Source organism: Anneissia japonica, unplaced genomic scaffold, assembly GCF_011630105.1.
Source record: "Anneissia japonica isolate Jap-2015-1 unplaced genomic scaffold, ASM1163010v1 scaffold288250_len396842_cov205, whole genome shotgun sequence".
Lineage (NCBI taxonomy): Eukaryota > Metazoa > Echinodermata > Crinoidea > Comatulida > Comatulidae > Anneissia > Anneissia japonica.
In genome coordinates, this window is record NW_022683119.1 from 111593 (window position 1) to 130406 (window position 18814).

Here is an 18814-nt window from a genome sequence, read left to right on the forward strand (position 1 = left end):
TATCTGTGTTTAACTAGCACAGACCCGATGCAACAACTAATCATGAGTGAGCCTTTAATCATGCATTTGTAGTACATTATTTGTAACACTCGCACCTAAAACTCAAACTGAAGAATACTATTTTCTAATATGGCACTTTCATTTTTTCGATTAAGACAAATTAATTTACTAATTTTCACTAATTGTGAGAATAAGATCAACCGATTTGAAATCTTGAAGATCGTTAATGTTTTATTGTCAAAAATATGGTAATATTTCAAATGGGGAACACTTAATTGCTTGTTGCTATGGATACTAAACTGTCCAGGTCTATTAATCTGGCATGTTTAATTGATAGAACACGATGGATTTTGATTGGTTACTTTAGACTCCACTATCAGTATGAGAATAATTTGATGTTGGTAAACATTTTCAGAGCCAACTTGCAAATATTCTCTCTAAGTGAACAGTATTGGAAAGAGAACTACAAAAAATTTGGAGCAATCAAAGACTATTAGGTCATTCTTCAGTAAAGTGTAACATTTAGTGGCTTAGAAAACCATGAATGAAAAAAATGTTTCACATTTGAATTTGTTTCATGGGATATGATTGTATGTTGTACAAAAACCCTAAATCAATGTTTGCCGCGCACTTTTGTGAATAATATGTATTCAATTTTCAGTGTTGTAGCATAGGAAACTGAGTGAATTTTAGAGCGATCATAATGTCTGAAACGATAATGAACACTGAACAAGGTGCTTTCTAACAGAATACGCCAGATCCATATTCACCCTTATTTTATTTCCATTAGGCCAAAAAAAAATATACTTGTTTAGTGTCACACCCTCAGAAATTTTCAGGGGCGGGGGAGGGGGAAGATTTTTTTTTTTTTTTTTTTTTTTTTTTGCTGACTTAGGCCTAGCTAGGCCCTAATGTGTAGGCTTCTTAGGCCTAGAGATCATCAAAAACTGCATTGGTGCCAAGCCAAATTTTTTACAAAGACTATAACAGACACTAAATTTTACATAAATTTGTTTGTACAATATTTATTTTAATAAGCATTGTGGTTCCGTAGGCAAACTGCTGTAGTGCTAGGCTAGGCCTATGCCAGGTGGGCCTAGCCATACTTACTACTAGCTAGGGGTCTAGGCCTAGTTAAGTAGTATTTAGGCTAGGCCTAAAACATCTGCCAATTGAAGCGTAGGTCGCAACCTATTATTTTTCTTCATAGTACTTTATTATTATCATATTTAAAACATTGTTTATTATCTAAAAAGAACCAAATAAAAACATGTACGCCTACGATCAAATTGTCCGCGATTTCTGTCAACAAGCACAATGTGTGAGGGAATCTATTTTTTTCTGCAGAAAAAGGAAACAAACTTGGTGGCGCACTTCACATCTTGTTCCCTGTGCTGAAGATGAAAAAAACGATCGTTTTTCTTCTATTAATCAGCATTTTTTAGTCGATTTTCAGCACTTTTTTACCAAAAAAAAAAAAAAAAAAATGAGAGGGGGGCTAGAAAATCAGGGTCGGGCAGTGACGCTAAACAAGTATATATATTTTTTTTGGCCTTACTGACAAAAGAAAACATCAAGAAATCATTTCCGTCACAGTAAAGTGACGGAGATGACTGTGAAGATGACCTTCCCCTCTGTAATGAAGGAATGTAGTTATAGTGGGCGGAGCCACCCAGCCTTGAAGTTTTCCACCCAGTCTAAAGCTAATTTCATTGACATCTACCCACCATTATTAACCCACTTTCTATCATTAAAATCCACTGTTATTATTTTACGAATGTTATTATCCACCCACCATATGTCTGTCTATCTATCACCTACTATTAGTTTTTTTTACAGCGAGTTAGGTCTCATTGTATTTTATTGTATATTTTCTTCCATGCTGTTGATTTGACGTATATTGATAAATTGCAGCATAGACTATTATGCCAGTTTTAGACATCATGTCAAAGGTCTCAGAGCATTTCACATTATTACCACTGGACCATTAGATTCAATACCTGGAACACAGGTCCCTGGGAAGACTTCCATAATATTGCTGCTAGTTAATTAGCTTACTGGTGCTCAAGCTTACCACATACTCTACGCACTTAGACTCCTGGTGGGAGAGACTGCCTTCTGCTCAAGGAAGTAAAATGCACAGTGAAGTTTCAAACCTTTAGGGAGACTTTCTTCCAAGAAAAAAAAGCCCTCTCTCCCACTGGAAAATTTTGAAGAAAAAAAATCATGCTCCAGTAGTTAAAAATCACCTCTTACAACCATATTTTGCGAGCTAGCGCCTCCTGAATTGAGCCCCCTCACCTTTGTACCCCTCCCCCATTTCAAACTCCTTTGCATGTCTGTATCAAGTGAGCACACAGTACAAGGTACCCTGAATCAGGATTGGTTGGGTTCTTTATCGAATTCATCGAAAGCATGGCCTTTAATAATAAATATAGTGAACTGTTAACTTACTGGACTATTCCACTATTTGGTAGGTAATGTTGAACTCCGCCCATCCCATCGAGACTCATAAGTTGCCCGGTACCAGTATCGATGATGTAAACCAACGAGTCAGACTGAAAATAAGATTCAAACAATCATCAGTTTTTCCTCTTAAATTTTATATTTACGTGACATGCTTTTCTACATATAGTATAATGTATACACTTGACTTAGCACTGGTATTTAGCACTGGTATTTTACAAGGTATTAAAGGAGAGAAACTGTGGCCTGGTGGTTCTGGTTCTGGCGGGTAAAGCCGAGACTTCCTAAGGAATCCAAAAGTATAGAAGTATGGCATGAGGGATAGAAATAGAATCGAATGACAGGAAAGGTCCGCCACTGCAGTTTAACCCTTTATATTCCCAAGTGAATTTTGCCAAGGTCACTAAGGCCCATTAAGTCCCATCCACTAAAATAAAAGTAAGTGCATCACCGATTTGGCCACTTTGAAGGCTTCTGCACATCCAGTTGCGGCAAAAATAGGGCAATACCCTAAAATTACTCATTAAATAAATAGAGGGCAGCAGCACCAAAGTCAGTGCGTGTATAATTTGGAGCGGGCTTCCTGCGACAGTAAATTGGTCCGTATATTATACGGACCGCGACTTCAAAGGGTTAAGACACGCAGCGTCAGTCATGAGCAGGCTTGCCATAATGCCTCAGGCCGTATTGGCTGCGCTATGTTACCGACACATTGGTTAATAGATGGAGTATAGTGGTTACAGCATCAAGAGTACGAAATTATCAACTCTTCACCCATAAACCTCTTGGTTGTAGTTAAGATTCAATCAGTTCTCAAAACTTCTCAAGTCTTAATAAAAAGATTTTTTTTTGTTTTTGTTTGTTTACTTATTACTCTTTTTTATACTGTGAAGTCCATAGAAGCTAATAATAATAATAATAATAACAACAACAATAATAACAACAATAATAATAACAATATTTAAGCATTCATATAGCGCTCTTTACCAGAGACTCACAGCGCTTAAAATGATTAACTATCTGTGTATACACATTATCATGTGTTATACACCTCATACATAGATTCTAGACATCTGATTGGTTAAGAAGCGGGCAACAGAAAGTACTATTCCCTTAAAAAATAGTACTTTTTGACCTGTTGCGTGGTAGTAGGCCCCACCATCGCGTCGATGGTAGAGGGGACTACGACCTCTACGACAAAAAAAGAGATTGGCCCTAGACCGCACCACGGATCAGAGAGTAGACGATAAACAATAATTATGGAGGCTGTCGGTTTGAGCTCCTGGATTAATACTTCTTTAAGTCGACAGCAAAAAGCACCAAAAGACAAATTAAATATGTATTGTCTATATTCAACAAATATTGCAAGATGATGGGTGCTGTTGAAATTGAGGAAATGAACAAGAGCTAGACACACTCTTTGAGCGCCTAGACTAGTAGTAGGCCTCTAGCTAGCCTAAGCTAGGAAGTAAGTACTTTTTAATGCCTTGAAGAATCTATATATGAGGTATATAAAACAAATATTTACTCTCTAATATTTCCCCCTCGGTGACGTTGAGACCTCAGGGCAATAATTTCACCATTCCCCTCATGAACAGTCAATGTTTGTATACTATCTAATTACTCACTTATTACAAGTCATGACACTATGCTGACCTGACACAGTTATTTTTAAGCTCTGTCCAGACCATATTTAGGCATGTCACATGTTTTTGTCAAATAAAATGTCATTGTCTAGACAGGCCTTAAGTTCTGTCCAGACTATCAAATTTTATTTATTTCTTAGAGATCATCATATTTTGTACTTTTTCTTGTGTTTAAATTCAATGTTAGATGCATACTTTATAGTACTTAAATAAATCTTAATCAGTCACTAACAACAAATGCTTATAAGCTCAGTAGATATATCTTTTAATTAAAGACTACCGACTTGCTCCAGGTATGTAATCAACATCCAACATCTAAATGCGAAGCTACAGTATTTGGAAAACTGCATAACATCTACATCTGTAGGATTAGCAACACATTCATCATACGTCCACTAAGGAAGACTCTGATTTGTCAAATCGAACAACCCCCGAAGCACTGAACACCATATTCATTTAAAAATCATCCAACACAGCTTTTCTAGCACACAATTTATTGATTTTCCAGGTAAAAAAAATCTCTTAATCACATCCTCTTAAAGTATATAGAATAATTTCTGCAGTAGGTATCAATGGGAAATTGAAGGGTTTGACAAACCACCTGATGAAAATATTGATTTTTTTTCTTAATTGTTAAATCGAACATTGGAAGCTTACTTATTTACATCCAATATAAATGTAATGAAACCAGATGTTTAAAAAAAATGTTTTATACTAATTTGGCAGGGATATATAAAAAAAACTGAGGCCTTTCGGAAATATCTAACTAGTACCCATTTCACACTGATGCTATTTTGCAAATATTAACAACTTGTAACAAGTTGTAACCAGGTTTGGATGAGTGTGAAAGTAAAATCCTTTCCGAGATTTCACAGGGGTCCCCTGAGTTATCTCGGAACAAAAACAGACCATCGCGAGGCCTGTTTTTTTCCCAAAATCTACCGAGTTGTTGTTGCGCATGCATCGGACAACCTACAACTAGCCTAGGCCTACTAGTACTACCCTAGGCCTCTAGGCCTAGTCATAATATTATTCCGAGTCTTCCCGAAATTTCTCATGGTTTGAAAGTGCATGTGTGAAACGAACCAAAAATCTTGGAATATCAAACTTGCTACAACTTGTTAATAGTTGTTAAAAGTTGAAATATTTTCTGCTAGTGTGAAATGGGTATAGGAGTAAGTCGCAAATGTAAATTTGAAACTTAAATGTCGTCAGAAAACATGCGATTCCATGAATCATTCCACATAATAAATTATATAAGAAAGAAGAACTATGAAAATATTCCTGGCTAATTGACATTATATTTTTATTTATTTATTTATTTACTGAGGCATACAATGCAATGAACCAAGAATTGTCAATAGCAAATATATCACTGTGCTACTTGTAGGTGGCAATCCCTTTCACAAGACAAACATACACACATAATGCTTTCATACACAAACTAAATCTCAATACGAGGTTAAGGGAGTGGAGTTTTTTCTGACTGTGAGAAAAAAATCCTGCAAGTACCTAAACCATCAAGCCATTCAACTCCACAATGTAAATTATCATTATACCAGAAAACCTTTAAAGTGCTGGTAGTGTATTCATTCTTGACAATGTTCTAACAAAGAACGAAACGTAGAATCAATTATGGCCTCATGTCTGTCATTTTTCGGCGTCACCATACTCATAATCTATTTGCATATAATCAAAGGGTCCTTTGTTTTTTTCCGTGAGACTAATCTCAGCGTCATCAGAAGAGTATAACTATCCTGATGACATAGTAATCTTAACGAAATGACAAGAAAACAAACCAATCGTATTACTCAGATTGTGTGCCGTAAGTTTTAATTCTTATACCGTAAAACCTTAAATTGAAGCCCAGTGGGCTTAATCTCAAGATGAAGCCCATCTCGAATTGAAGCTCTCCTCATTCTCAAAATTAGCCTCAAAAAGTGCTTCTTTTCAATATAGCATAGAGTTATTTTTGAGTACAGTATCTATACATGAATTTCAAAGAACAAATTAATTAAATACAAGCTTGGTTTATACAGTAGTTTAGGTGATTTAATGTCAGTTAAATATACTCCATGAAGCAGATTGATGTTACAGTGGCTGTATTTATTGTTTTATAGTACAAATTCACAAAATTTACAATAACTAAATTTGAGAAGAAGCTCCACCCACCCTCTTTACTTTGCAAAAGTAGCCTCGAAAAGAACATCTCAAAAAAGAAGCCCATCTAAATTTTGAAAAAAAACAAAGAAGCCCAGGGCTCCAATTTGAGATTTTACGGTTATGAACAATTACTCAAAAGAAACCTACAAAAAATTCACCAGTCAATAATGTTCTTCTTTCCTGGTCAGTGGATCATATTTCCAGAACAAAATGGGTTGAATGATACTAGATTTTTATTGAAAACACCTCCACTGGTGACAATTCAAAGCTGATAATAAATATATTCATTATTAAAATTTTTTATTTTTATTAATTCAATACTTCAGAAAAACATGGGTTGCATGATGATACCCCTTCGAACTAGATGATAGATTAAAAGCGACTGAACAATGTAAAATGTCACCCTAGTTTGGCAATACAACAATATTTTTGTCCTTTCATTATATTATTACTGCAACTAATAAATTATTAATAGTCTACTTCCTATTATGTAATCTACACTTCCACAAAAAACTAAATCTCGGTGTTTGCCCTAACTTTCCACTGGCATGTGTTGTAGCGCTAATAGGTGTAAAAGCACTAGCCTACAAGTCATAGTAAGAATTGGCATTTTCCACACAAACCTGAAGATCAAACTAACTACAGTATGCACTAATGAAAAGTTAGTGTACGGTTGAAGATAGGAAAATAACATTGGGACAACGATGATGTCACAATTGACTACAATTATTAATATTCAACTTCCAATTATGTAATCTACACCTCCACAAGAAACTATAACTAGCTCAATAGTGAATATAAATCACTTAATATGTATTCAGCTTATCACAGAGAATGAACATTCCTCATCCAATATTTACTCACTCCTATTGGCCCTACAATCTCAAACACAAGATGACTACAAAGATTACATTATCTCTGGTAAAAGAGCTCAGCATGATTATTATTCAATGTTGTGTATCAATTTGTAATGTCATATTTACACTAACAAATTCTATGTGACAATATGTGTGATATGCCCATATATGTGCATGATGACATCATTCTTACAATCATGGGCATCACATCTATTTGTTACGTAAAGTTTGATATTGAGAACAGATATCCAAATAATATTCAGAATTATATTATTGAAAACCATAAATGATTTTCTCTGCGGAGAGAGCAGCTTAGCTCAGTGAGAGAGCAGCTTAGCTCAGTTGGCTAATCTGGTGGTAGCCACTGTGTGTGCGCTGAACCGTGGAGATCTCTAGGTCCCCGGTTCAATTCCCATCGCTGCCTCTCCTTGTGTTTCAGCTAGAGGGTTGAAATACAAGTTATAATAGCGCATCGTCTTTTGGATGAGATGTTTAAGCCATTGGTCCCGTGTGCTTTTATGGCCCATGTGCACGTTAAAGAACACAGTACACTCTTAGGAAAAGAGTAGGGGATTGTCTCCGGTGTACTCTCCAATCACCACCAGAAGGACCCCACTGGAAATAAGTCTTCCTTTAGACTTTTTTGGGCTATCCTTCGCCCCTAAGGGTCGCCCAATCCAATCGCCCCTAAGGGTCCTTTCGTGTCTGTGTTACCCGGTAACCCGGTACCAGCAACTCTCTTCATCCACTACAGGGGCTGTCTGTACCAGTATACTGGGGTATAACCCTACTTGTCTAGAATAATGTAATGGGTTCTTTATAGTGAACATAGCCATTGTGTACACTGAGAAGACTTGTTCTACCACCAGAACATGCCGTTCAAACTAGGGCTGATATCATGGTTGTAGATTGTGGCACTCCTGTTTTAACCACTCGGCCAATGAACTCACTATATTGGAAAAACTAGACAGCCTACATGCTGAAATTGCCATCAGTGGTCAGGGGAGCCAACAGTGGTCGAGGGAAGCTAGCAGTGGTCAGGGGAAGACAGCAGTGGTCGGGGTAGCCTGCAGGGGTTGGGGAAGCACTTGTCCTTGTTGGACAAGCATGAACCCCAACCTTTGGACGCTATTTCAATTGTCGGACTAAAACATTTTAACCAAAGTTCTTTGATTGCAGTTGCTAATATATTATGGTCTACAGTAGGCTCACAAATTTTTCAATTTAAAGCATGCTTATTAATCACTCCATCTTGACACCCCTCCCCCCAAGTGGATATATTTGGTTGACTTCAGTCGCTATTTTACTACTATCTATAGTATCATTTCATTGGTAATTTATAGCATTTTAATACAGTAAATTGTTTTTTAGAAAATTACTCATAAATTTTGGGAAAAAACTCCTGGGCAGCATGATCTGGTTGAAGCAACTACAGACTTCATGTGATATTTCTTAAATTTAAAAGAAAAATAATTTGAAATAATTTTAATAGCAAATACTGCAGGCTTCTTCAGTCTGCAAGGTAAATTTATAATGAGGAATTTTGAAAATTAAATCAAAATTATTCCAATAAACAATATTATACTGGAAAGACTTTTGGAAGAGATATGAATCTGATTTCAACACAACTGGTATAGACCTCCATTAAACCTTGATTACAGCATGCATATAAATCATATGGTGGATATTAAAAAAATGTCGATAAATTGCCAAGGTAAGAAATGACACCACTGACATAGGTACTTGCAGTATAACAATAAATTTACATTTATATAACACAAGAGATTGGGTTTCAAAATGCAGTGCTTGTAAACACTGTAAGAATGTTGTTGGATGTACAGTACTCATATAGTCAAATGAACTTTCTTTTTTTGTGTCTTTAAACATAAAGTGAAAAGAAATTTCAGCTTGTATGCACACAGAATGTTAACATTTTTCAGTTTATTATTGTGTGTAAGTAAATTAAAATTAAAAATTTATTTTAATCGTGTAAAGTAACTAATTTAACAACGCCAAGTAAGACGTGCTTACAAACCAGGAATTACCAGTCAAGCCGATGTATTCATGCCCGCTGTAAACACAATGGCCCAAGCATAGTTGTGGCAGGTGGCGGCGAAACGATGAGGGCGTGAAAGATTTTTGGTAGATTCCGGCCTAGGTAACTCTATACTGTGACATTAAATATGTTCATTTTAAAACAGCTGTAAAATTAATGATTAATTTATACTATTATTATAATATACCATATGTTTTAATGTTGCCGTTTTTACGAAATAAACTTCAATACAAATAAATTAAATATTTGGTGGTTGACTTGTTTATTTTGTGTACGTGTTTTACCTGCTTCAGAATGGTATGAACTATAAACATTACTTCATTAATGAAGAGAGCAAACACATGTTAAGCTCAACGGTGCCGTTGAAGGGAAAAATGCTTTCTTGGCTTAGGGCAAACCCTAGCTAGATAGTTAAATAGATAGGTCTAGAACTTGTTAAATTATGACCAAATTAATTAAAATACTACATTGATCGACGTTAGGCCTAGTCAGGTGAGCTTTTGTTCTGTAGCTGTTGTGTGATGTAGTTTTGATGATAGATAATCCCTTTTAGCTGTAGTTAGGGCATAAGTTGGAGACACTAAAAAAGGAAATTGCCGACGTAGTGCTGAGGCGAGTGCAATTTACGTCGGCAATTTTTATCAACTTATCGTCCCAATTTCGAGGGCTGTTGTTAAGCCCTCTATGTACTACACATTATCATTACCTCAGTCATTGGATTAAATACCTATGGAAGAACACAAACTCAAGCTCCCTGGGGAAGTATACCATAATGTTGCAGCAGATACATCAGCGTATTTTGGCATTTAACCTACCAGGTACCCACTTACACTCCTCGTTGGAGAAGCAATGCAGATAAATTACTACACATTATCATTACCTCAGTCATTGGATTAAATACCTATAGAAGAACACAAACTCAAGCTCCCTGGGGGAGTATACCATAATGTTGCAGCAGATACATCAGCGTATTTTGGCATTTAACCTACCAGGTACCCACTTACACTCCTCGATGGAGAGAAGCAATGCAGATAAAGTGCCTTGACCAAGGACACAAGTGAAATGCACAGCGAGGGATTGAAACCCCGACCTGAAACCATTCCCGGTGCGCCAAACCACTTGTACATCAGCAGTGCCATACAGTATCATGATTCTCACAGTGGCAACATTATAATGCAGGTTTAAACCTTTTTTTACACAATTGAGTATAGTCATTATTTAATAAATTAATTAAGTGCAGTCCCATACATGGTCTAGAAATAATAATTGTATAAAAAATATATTGTACTATGAACAGTGTTCTGGCCATATAATATACAATATTTTTATGGCTAGTGTTAATTATGTAAATTAAATTTTATAGGACTTTCTACTAAACATTTTGCATACTATAAAATGTTTGAATTTCATTTGGTACGGTAATTTCCTTTTTAGTAGGATCACTGTGATAGAATATTATTCCTTCTTTCAATTTTGTTGACTAGTAAAGTTACATAATTAGGTTAAGTATCACAAGGTGGTGGGTAAAGTTGTTTTTACTCAGGAGAAAAACTCCACATGGCTTAAACCCAGGTCAATGAACTGATTGATTGATTTCATTCAGTATCAGTAAATATAAAAAAAAGTAAACGATGAGAGAGAAAACATAAACATGATGCTAAGGTTGACACAAGAAAGGTAAAAAAAAAAAACTATATTTCCTTTGTGGTCAAAAGAAATTAGAAGGCAAACATCTTAACCACCAGGCTACAGCTCCAATCCATCATCATTGTAGGATTTGAACCCAGGACTCTGAGATTGGAAGGCAAGCATTTTAACCACTAAGTTACAGCTCTACCAAAATACCGCTATACAAAATAATTACATATGAATCAACGTATTTAAAAAATAAATTACGTAAGAGTTACTTTAATATTTTTTTTGCCAACAAGGACAGTGTTTGATGGAAGGATTAGCAAATACAAAGAGGCTAATTCCTGTTCCATATAAGGCATGAAATGAATCATTTCAACTAACTGCCCTACATCTCTTTAATGTTCGAATGCTTACCACATTATCTAGCAGGTCTATAATGGACTTGTGCAGCAGAGGTCGTAAGCTTGATACATCAGTGACGCCAGCTAACTCCAACAATGCCTCCTGAAAGAATATCATCCAGAATTTATTATAATTTTACAAAAATAATGTTTTAAAGCAAAAAAAAATACATTAATACAGTAAATTCCTTTATTTCTTAAACTGATTTGAAAAAAGATGCATATTTTGACTGCTTTGTCATAATTATAGTATAGTTTGGACTATGTGGGAGCTTTTGATTGGACAACATCGGCAGGACATAGGACGTAATGACGTCATGCGAGAACGTTAAATTTTCCTCATCGCGTGGATTTTAGGACACTCAGTATGACGGTCACACATGAGTAATTACATTCTAGCATTGTTCCCTATTAACTGAAGTGTTCTAACCTGACCTTAATAGATTAAAATATAATTTCTCCTAAACGATGTATAAACGATGTCAGAAGATTTCAATGCAAAGAGTAAACACAGTTCAAAAAATCCTAAAGTTGTACTTAGCTAATCTAGCAGTTAGTATATTAATACATGCTGTAAACAGGCAATGCAAAGTATGTAACCATAGCAATATGTGTTGCTAGGCATTTTATTTGATTGTAAACAAGGTAAAATCAAAATGTGGGTCAATCAAAGGACTTGACTTTGGTTTACCATCAACAGTAATACTTTGTATATTAACTGTTAACAGTGGAAACTTGGATGAACAGGTCACGCATGATTGGTGGTTATTTTTTACATTCTATAATAGTTTGGAAGCCCTGGGCCTATATGATTTTTTGTCTAGGCTTGTTTTGGTGGCTCCTTCAGATCAGCACATGCCCTGTTTTGTGCCACTGTAGTTAGGCCTCTGGACAGGGATGGGTTAAGGCTCCATTGTACAGTACTCCAAGCTGCACTATGTTGTTAAACCAAAACAGTCATTCAATGAGCTTTATTCAGCGTAAACACCAAGGAAAACCCACAGAAGTCTGAAGAAGACTTATTTCCAGTGGGCTTCATTTCATGCGAAAGACGGTGCGCTATAGTAACTTGCATTTCAGCCCTCCAACTGAAATACAAGGACAGCAGCGATGGGAATTGATCCGGGGACCAAGATATCTCCACGGTTTAGTACACACAGTGACTACCACCAGGTTAGCCGACTGAGCTAAGTTTAACAACTGCCCAAAATTGCCTAGGTTGTACGTGTGGTAACAGAATGCTGCATGCAGATTAAACACTATTGTTCGATCTAAAAATACTCAGTGAATCCTTCTAGATTTGGATAAAAATTTTAGATAAAACTTAGTTTCAACAGGATTATTCCATTCTGCTGGATGGGAAAGTAATAAATTGAAATACATAAATTGATTTACTTTGCTTGCATTCTCCAAAGCTATTGTACATACCTCAAGAATCATACTGCTCTTACAGTATTCTATAGCACCAGCTATGCAACTATTACCAATATTGAATCCCAGCTATGCAACTATAAACAATATTGAATCTCAGCTATGCAACTATTAACAATATTGAATCCAAATCCGAGCACGAAATTCTCAAAATTCACTTTAAAAATGTCCTTGCATACAAGTACTACTTAACAAGCAAATTAAATCCTGTAAAGTTCATTAAAGTTGTCCTTGTTTTAGTTAATTATCTTCAATTTGAGGCAAAAGAAGATCAAAACTAACTGAGAGGCTGTCATCCAAACTCCAATGCAATGTAGTCTGACTGTTATGATAACCACTTCTTAGCATACCAACCATTCACGCTACAACCTTGGCCATAAATATGAAGAGTAGGCTTCGACAGTAATATAAATGCATTAGGAGAAAATACTCTGACAATGCAACAAAAATGGTAAACACAGCAGAGATGGAAGGACCAATTAGAATGGGACATTGTGCGAACAGCTGTCATGAATGTGTACTCTGAAGGATCAGCAAATGCAAAAGTTGTTGAGCATGTTTATGACATTAGATATCTAAAGCGATCGAGATTACCATCATCAATTCAACGCGTCGGCAGTGGTTTAGGAAAATGACCTGTCAGTTGCTTACCTCCGATCTGAAGGTCACAGGTTCCGTCCCTTTAAGCAAAAGCACGTTCATTTCTCGGCTTATTCATCACTTTTGGTTTTTAACTTTCAATTGATTTTTATACTCAGCGGCTTTACATCAATTCAATGCTGCAAGGCGCTACTCTGGCTACCCAAGGTTTGCAAGTGCAAAGTCAAAATTTCCAATTTAAAAAAAAGAAAGGGCATGGAAACTGCGAAGTGAAATTATAAATTCCATGCCCTAACTGTAATTTTGGTTATCTAAAATTTATTTTTAACTGATTTTTTTTATCTACATTGCTAAATGATATAAGGGTATAAACCAGAGCCTTGCAGGCGTCAACGTTCCTATGCATGATACATGACTTAAAAAGTATATAGGCCCTATATATATACGTGTATATATATACACGTACATATACACATATATATATACACCTATATATATATACGTATATATACGTATACATGTATATATATATATATATGTATATATGTACATATATACGCGTGTACATACATACGTGTGTATATATATATATACGCATGTATATTATACGTATACACATATACATATACGTGTATATACACGTATTATACACATCTAGATGTGTATAAGAGACAGTTAATACACACAGTAAATAGGCTTTTATATAAATTTGCAGAGCATGAGGTTTAATAGATTGGTGTTTATATTAGCCCAACTTGTAGAGCATGAGGTTTAATAGATTGGTGTTTATATTTGCCAAACTTCCAGGCTGTTGTTTGTAGTAAGGGTTAAGCACATTTAAACAATATTCAATCTAAGTCAAATTTATCAAACAATATAATGAATAATGTACAACTACATCTACTTTTATGCTGTTGTTTAAGGGTGTTCACTTTATAAACAATATTCAATTTAAGTCAAACTTATTGACTAAAAATATACTGAGTACAGCACATAATTCTTGGATTTGTGTATTCAGAAGTGTGTGGTATATAAGATGTAGGTTCGATTATAAAATAATGTTTGCTTGTGTCCTTGGGAATGTCGCTATCTGCATGATGTCTCTCCACATCAAGTAATGTGTAATTACAGTAGTAACTGCTTTAATGCTCACAATCACTGATTACTATCAAAGCAAGCCATGAATAAATTCAAGTTCTACTTTAATGAATATTCTTTAAAAAAAATCAGAATTTGAGAGCTGAAAATATTGCATCGGGAAAATTTACTGGCACAATGGATGTGGTTCAAAATCTCCAAAACTATTGCAGGGGTTCAAATCTTCTTATGATCTATTTTGCTTGCATTTCTTGCACAAACTGTATCCATCTAATCTAAAGCTATGTCAAGGCTGTTGTATGCCCATATATAGTCATGATGTGCCTATATATGGTCATGATGTGCCTATATATTGTCATGATGTGCCTATATATGGTCATGATATGATTTCATCATGACAATATTTTGGCATGTCACACGTTTTTGTCAAATAAAATTTGAGTGTCTATAATTTGTCTCTGGCTGAAAATTTTGATCACTGCGTGGGAAGGGAGGGGGAAGGGGTAGAGGAGGTTGCATGTGCCAAATGCACATCAGAAACAAAAACATTGCAAGACCCTGGTTATATTGTTACCACTGAGCAAATAGCAAAAAAATTATTAAGCTTTAAAATAATATCATCTTCACAATTTTACAAAATATGGCAAGACTTTTGTTGATGTTCTTGTTTTATTTATTTTGAAACACCGTCAGAGAAATGGCTGAAAAAAAAAAATTAATATGTCTTTGTTTCCTTCTTTATTGTGCATCTAGGCCAAGGAGAAAATAAAAATAAAAATTTATTGATGCAATAAACATTTCCGGAAACAGACTATTGCGGAGGAAGGAACACTTCTGCTCTTATGTACATTCTTGTAGTTCTAATTTAATATTTGTTTTGTTCAAAATGCATTGCTTTGTGTATGTTGAATAATTTATGATAAATTTTGAGAAAAATGTATTGTCCCATCGGGATTCGAGCCAAATCTCTCCGATTACTTTCCAGTTGCTCTTCTGCGCTGGATGAGGCCGAGCTTGCGAATTCCTGTGAATACATCATGTTTTTACCACACATTGCAATCCGTTTGACAAACAAAAGATGAGGCTGATTACAACTGACATGGCCGGTAGGACATCATATTCAATAACCTTCATGACAAGACCTACATTTCTGCTTCCAGAAAACGTTCAAAATGTACATAATATAAATTGTCATGATTAAGGAGAGAGCCTAATGTACAAACATACTGGCAGAATATTCAAAACCAGGCTCCTGAGGAAAAAGAAAATTTAATTATGTTGCACTTGACTGATTTACATTGAGGTTGAAAAAATTGTCAATCAGTAATTCAAATAGGTTTTTATTTTTTTTATTTTGTTGTGGTATTTATGTCATTCTGTATTCTGAGTTTGCATTTAATTTTTAATTATTCACAACAATTTTTTTTTATACCATGCTGATCAGTCTAAATTTATCATACTGTATCATGTTTTATGCATACCATATATCAGGCGCTGAGAGAGAAAAATATTTTAAGAATCCTACTCTAACTTTTATATCATTATATTGTGATCAACGAAAGTCTTAAAGCTGGGGTCTAGGGCTGTTCAGGCCCCCACGGTGGTCTGGAAGTAAGGCTCCTGGAAGCTCTGACAAAGTATCATTTAGAGGGTCTTATTTCATGAATTTCTGAAACCCATATTTTGTCAAAATTCTACTTACTGTAAATTCCCATTCATTTGGGTGTTGTTAAAAAACTGAAGAAATAATGGTTTATGTCCATCACACCTGGGCTGATCAATTTCCAACAAATTCTTTACCATAAATTATTAAAAATCAACGAAGATGCACGCATAGTATTTTATGATAATTGTGAAAGATTTTAATGAAATAATATAGGTTTAAAAAAGTGGACATTTGGAAATTTGTAAAATGAGTGTTCTAATATTTATTTTTTATTTAGATTTATGAGGAATTTGACAAAGTATATAATATGTACAGTAAAGCACTGTGTTATTCCTACAAAAAATTTACATGCAAATAATGATCTTTTGTATCATACAGTATTCATAATTTAAACAATCTAGAATATACTTGATTGAATTGTGCATACAGTGACACAAAGAAAGGTTACATTTTGGCTACTGCATTATCATGAATACAAAAACAATTTTATTAATAATCGTTATGAAGGATTATTAAAATGAAAACTTGGCTTATTAATATTCACTTCAAACTAACATGCTAAACGATATTAGGACGTCATGGCAACAGGTATGGTGACGTAGAACTTAATTTCTTAAAACCAAAACTATGACGTATTTACAATAGATTTTTATGAGTTCCAACTATCGTTTGCTAAAATAGGCTGCAAATGAATTATGAATTTACATCAAATGCTCAGTAAAGTGTGACCAAATACTCGAAAAACATCCGACTCATCAACAGATTTAAAAGCACATCCTATAAGATAAGTGTATGACATCATAGTCTTCTTTTTATTGTGCTTGAATTGTCTATCACATGCTGGTGATAACTCGTCCATATATATCCGGAGAAATTGACCTCTCTACAATATCAGATCGGACATATTACAACAATGAACCATAGTTACCAAATGGACAATGATGTACAAAATCATTAACAAAAATTATGAAGTCTTGTAGATATAGCCTGCACATCAATCCTGTACAACTCTCTGGGTCCAAACAATTCAGAATCAATAAGGGTACAGTACCTTTTACAAGAGACTGTCTGCTTTGGAGGTTGTTGCTCACAAGCTGAATTTCAGATGTTGATCCTAGTGACCAAATTGTAACAAAATATTCAGGACCCTGCAAAAATTTAGGCCTAGAGGTTTTTCCATGCATTTCTAAAAGACATGACTCCTTCCAAATCGGAGCTGGGCTTATAATAATTTAAAGAGAAGTGTCCTTTAAAAATAATGAAATATAATATGTCAATTGTTGGTATTAAGTGGAGGACAAAAAGCATGCATTAAATACATAGTGTATATATTTAATGCAAATAATGTTTCACACATAATAGAACAGCAAACTGATTAAGAATAAAATATATTTTATTACAATAAGACTCTATCCCCAGCGAAAGTTACTGCCATCTTCCTTGGCTGGTCAGGTGTAACAGGAATTATGATTTGTTATTGTTTTGCATTGTGGGTAACAGTGAGGTAAGATATGTCACGTGATGAGTTACAGCGGGAAAGACAGAGAGTGATGCCTTGTTGCGAGAGGTCGGTCTCGAATAAATGACATTTATCCTAGCTAATTGTTTGCTGTTGTTGTAATATTGTTTGGTGGCATCTCCCGTGTTTAAGTAATGCAATATTGCAGACTGGATCAGAAGTTACACAAGTCCGACTAAGACGGCAGACTGCATTACTTACAGACAATCGAGCCCATTTTCATTTCAAGAACATAGGACCTCATTTGAAAGTGAGCCTGATCATCTGTCACCCGGCAGGCCTCTAGGGCTTAGGGGTAATAGGGCCTAGGCCTAGGTAAGCCTAGACTAGCTAAAATAGCTGCGTAGTAGTAAGTAAGGCCCTAGGCTAGCCCTGCCTACGGTTAGGCCTAAATAAAGAAAATATTAATTATTCTGCTCCCAGTATTATGCTCAAGAAAGTAGGCCTATTATAGCCTAGCAAAGGATACGTCTAGGCATAGGCTAACTTAGCTACGGTTGTAAGTGGCGAGGTTATATCTTACTAAATACCTGAATAATCTCTTGGTTGAAAAGTGGATCAGTTTCCAGGGACGCCATCCCACCGTCCACTTGCTCTCGATAACCCGACAACAATCTTGCCTTCGCTCGCACGTATTGATAAAACGATGTAAACATCTGCCTTATCAAGACAGCCATCGTTTATTATAGAAGTAATAATTAAGAAAAGATTCAAATGTCCCTCATTATAAGCGCATTTATTTTGAAATGCAAAAATTACTTCTTTCCGTCATTCAACAACTCCTTCTTTGGCTAGCCATCATCAGGGAAACACGATCACGATCATCTGCGGCGATCATCAAGGTACAAGCGCCCCCTATTATAACTTTAAATTGCCGCCTTGCCGCGCGCTCAACAATAGGTGTTTTTTTATTTTATTTGGTGGTAGCACAACGTTATCGAGCCGAGTTGTTAGTTTTTAATAGAGATATTATTTTTAACTAACATATCTCTATTAATAGAGATATCTCTATTTAAAACTAAGATATCTCTATTTAAAATTAAGATATCACTATTAATAGAGATATCTTAGTTTGGTTTTAAATTATATCTTTATTTTAAATAGAGACTATATAAATATAGATATCTTAGTATTTATAATAATAATAATAATAATAATAATAATAAATAATAATAATAACAATAATAATAACAATAATAATAACAATAATAATAACAATAATAATAACAATAATAATAATAATAATAATAATAATAATAATAATAATAATAATAAT

General features: G+C 34.9%; 1 protein-coding gene across 1 annotated transcript in view; it reads right to left on the reverse strand.

Moving 5' to 3' along the window:
• The window catches only part of LOC117124821, a 21152-nt gene extending 2780 nt beyond the window's left edge, over positions 1 to 18372 (reverse strand). Inside the window, exons 1-3 of the mRNA XM_033271190.1 lie at positions 18069 to 18372; positions 11238 to 11327; positions 2455 to 2558 (exon numbers count right to left, since the gene is read on the reverse strand). Of these exons, the coding sequence (XP_033127081.1) occupies positions 2455 to 2558; positions 11238 to 11327; positions 18069 to 18215 (341 nt within the window). The 5' untranslated portion in view covers positions 18216 to 18372. The remainder of the gene's footprint in view (positions 1 to 2454; positions 2559 to 11237; positions 11328 to 18068) is intronic.
• Positions 18373 to 18814: the final 442 nt, after the last annotated feature.